Genomic DNA, 806 nt, shown 5'->3' with positions numbered 1-806 from the left:
TTCCTGAACACGAGACGAAATATGCAAACTAATGTGTATCATGTATGTGTGGTTGTTAATTTTCTTTAATTGCTCCCCCTCCCCCTCCCCCTCCCTCCTGAACTCCACAGATCCCGCCGCCGGGGCGTCCGACGACTATGTCCGGGGCACAGTCGGGGTCAAGTACGCTTACACTGTGGAACTTCCGCCGCACGAGAGCTCTTCATACGGGTTCCTTCTACCGGAGGAGGAAGTGAAGACAATCGTATCGGACACTTGGGATGGTGTGAAGGCGTTCGCGTTTCATTTACACAAGCACGTTTATACCCCTCGGGAAAGATATTTTCTGGACATGCTTTTGAATATCGCGAATAATAGTTTAAATCTTCTTGAAAATAACACAGCTTTAAATACAGAAAATGCATCTTAACAATTAGATCTTTCATCTCTATGAAATGTTGGACAGGACAAATTACTTGCTACCATTCTCAAAAAGATATCATATTACCGAGTTTGACTGAGCACTGTTATTGGTGAATGCTTAAAGGGGGGGGAGGGGAGCAAAGCCCCGATTCGGCTCAAAATTATGGAATTTGAGTTGTAGGCATTTTTAACTTCCTCAGCCTCTCCTACAACTATTTCATCGCAGAAGAACCCCGAAAAACCGTATTTTTTTCCCATACCGGGCATGTTTATCACCGCCATTTCCTCATAAAGTCAATATTTATTTTTTTTTACCCGCCGTTTTCTCAAAACGCGACTTTGCTCTATACTTTTTTGAATAACTCCATCATTTTTCATCCAATCTTCATGAAATTTTCACCGAA

At 42.7% G+C, this 806-nt stretch overlaps 1 protein-coding gene across 1 annotated transcript in view; it reads left to right on the top strand.

Moving 5' to 3' along the window:
• LOC118477542 (carboxypeptidase B-like) overlaps positions 1-496 on the top strand; it is an 8,931-nt gene extending 8,435 nt beyond the window's left edge. Inside the window, exon 3 of the mRNA XM_035969266.1 lies at positions 111-496. Within this exon, the coding sequence (XP_035825159.1) occupies positions 111-409 (299 nt within the window). The 3' untranslated portion in view covers positions 410-496. The remainder of the gene's footprint in view (positions 1-110) is intronic.
• The last annotated feature ends 310 nt before the right edge of the window (positions 497-806 follow it).

The sequence above is a fragment of the Aplysia californica genome, unplaced genomic scaffold (assembly GCF_000002075.1).
Source record: "Aplysia californica isolate F4 #8 unplaced genomic scaffold, AplCal3.0 scaffold00133, whole genome shotgun sequence".
NCBI classification, from domain to species: domain Eukaryota; kingdom Metazoa; phylum Mollusca; class Gastropoda; order Aplysiida; family Aplysiidae; genus Aplysia; species Aplysia californica.
This window is presented reverse-complemented; position numbering and strand designations above follow the sequence as displayed.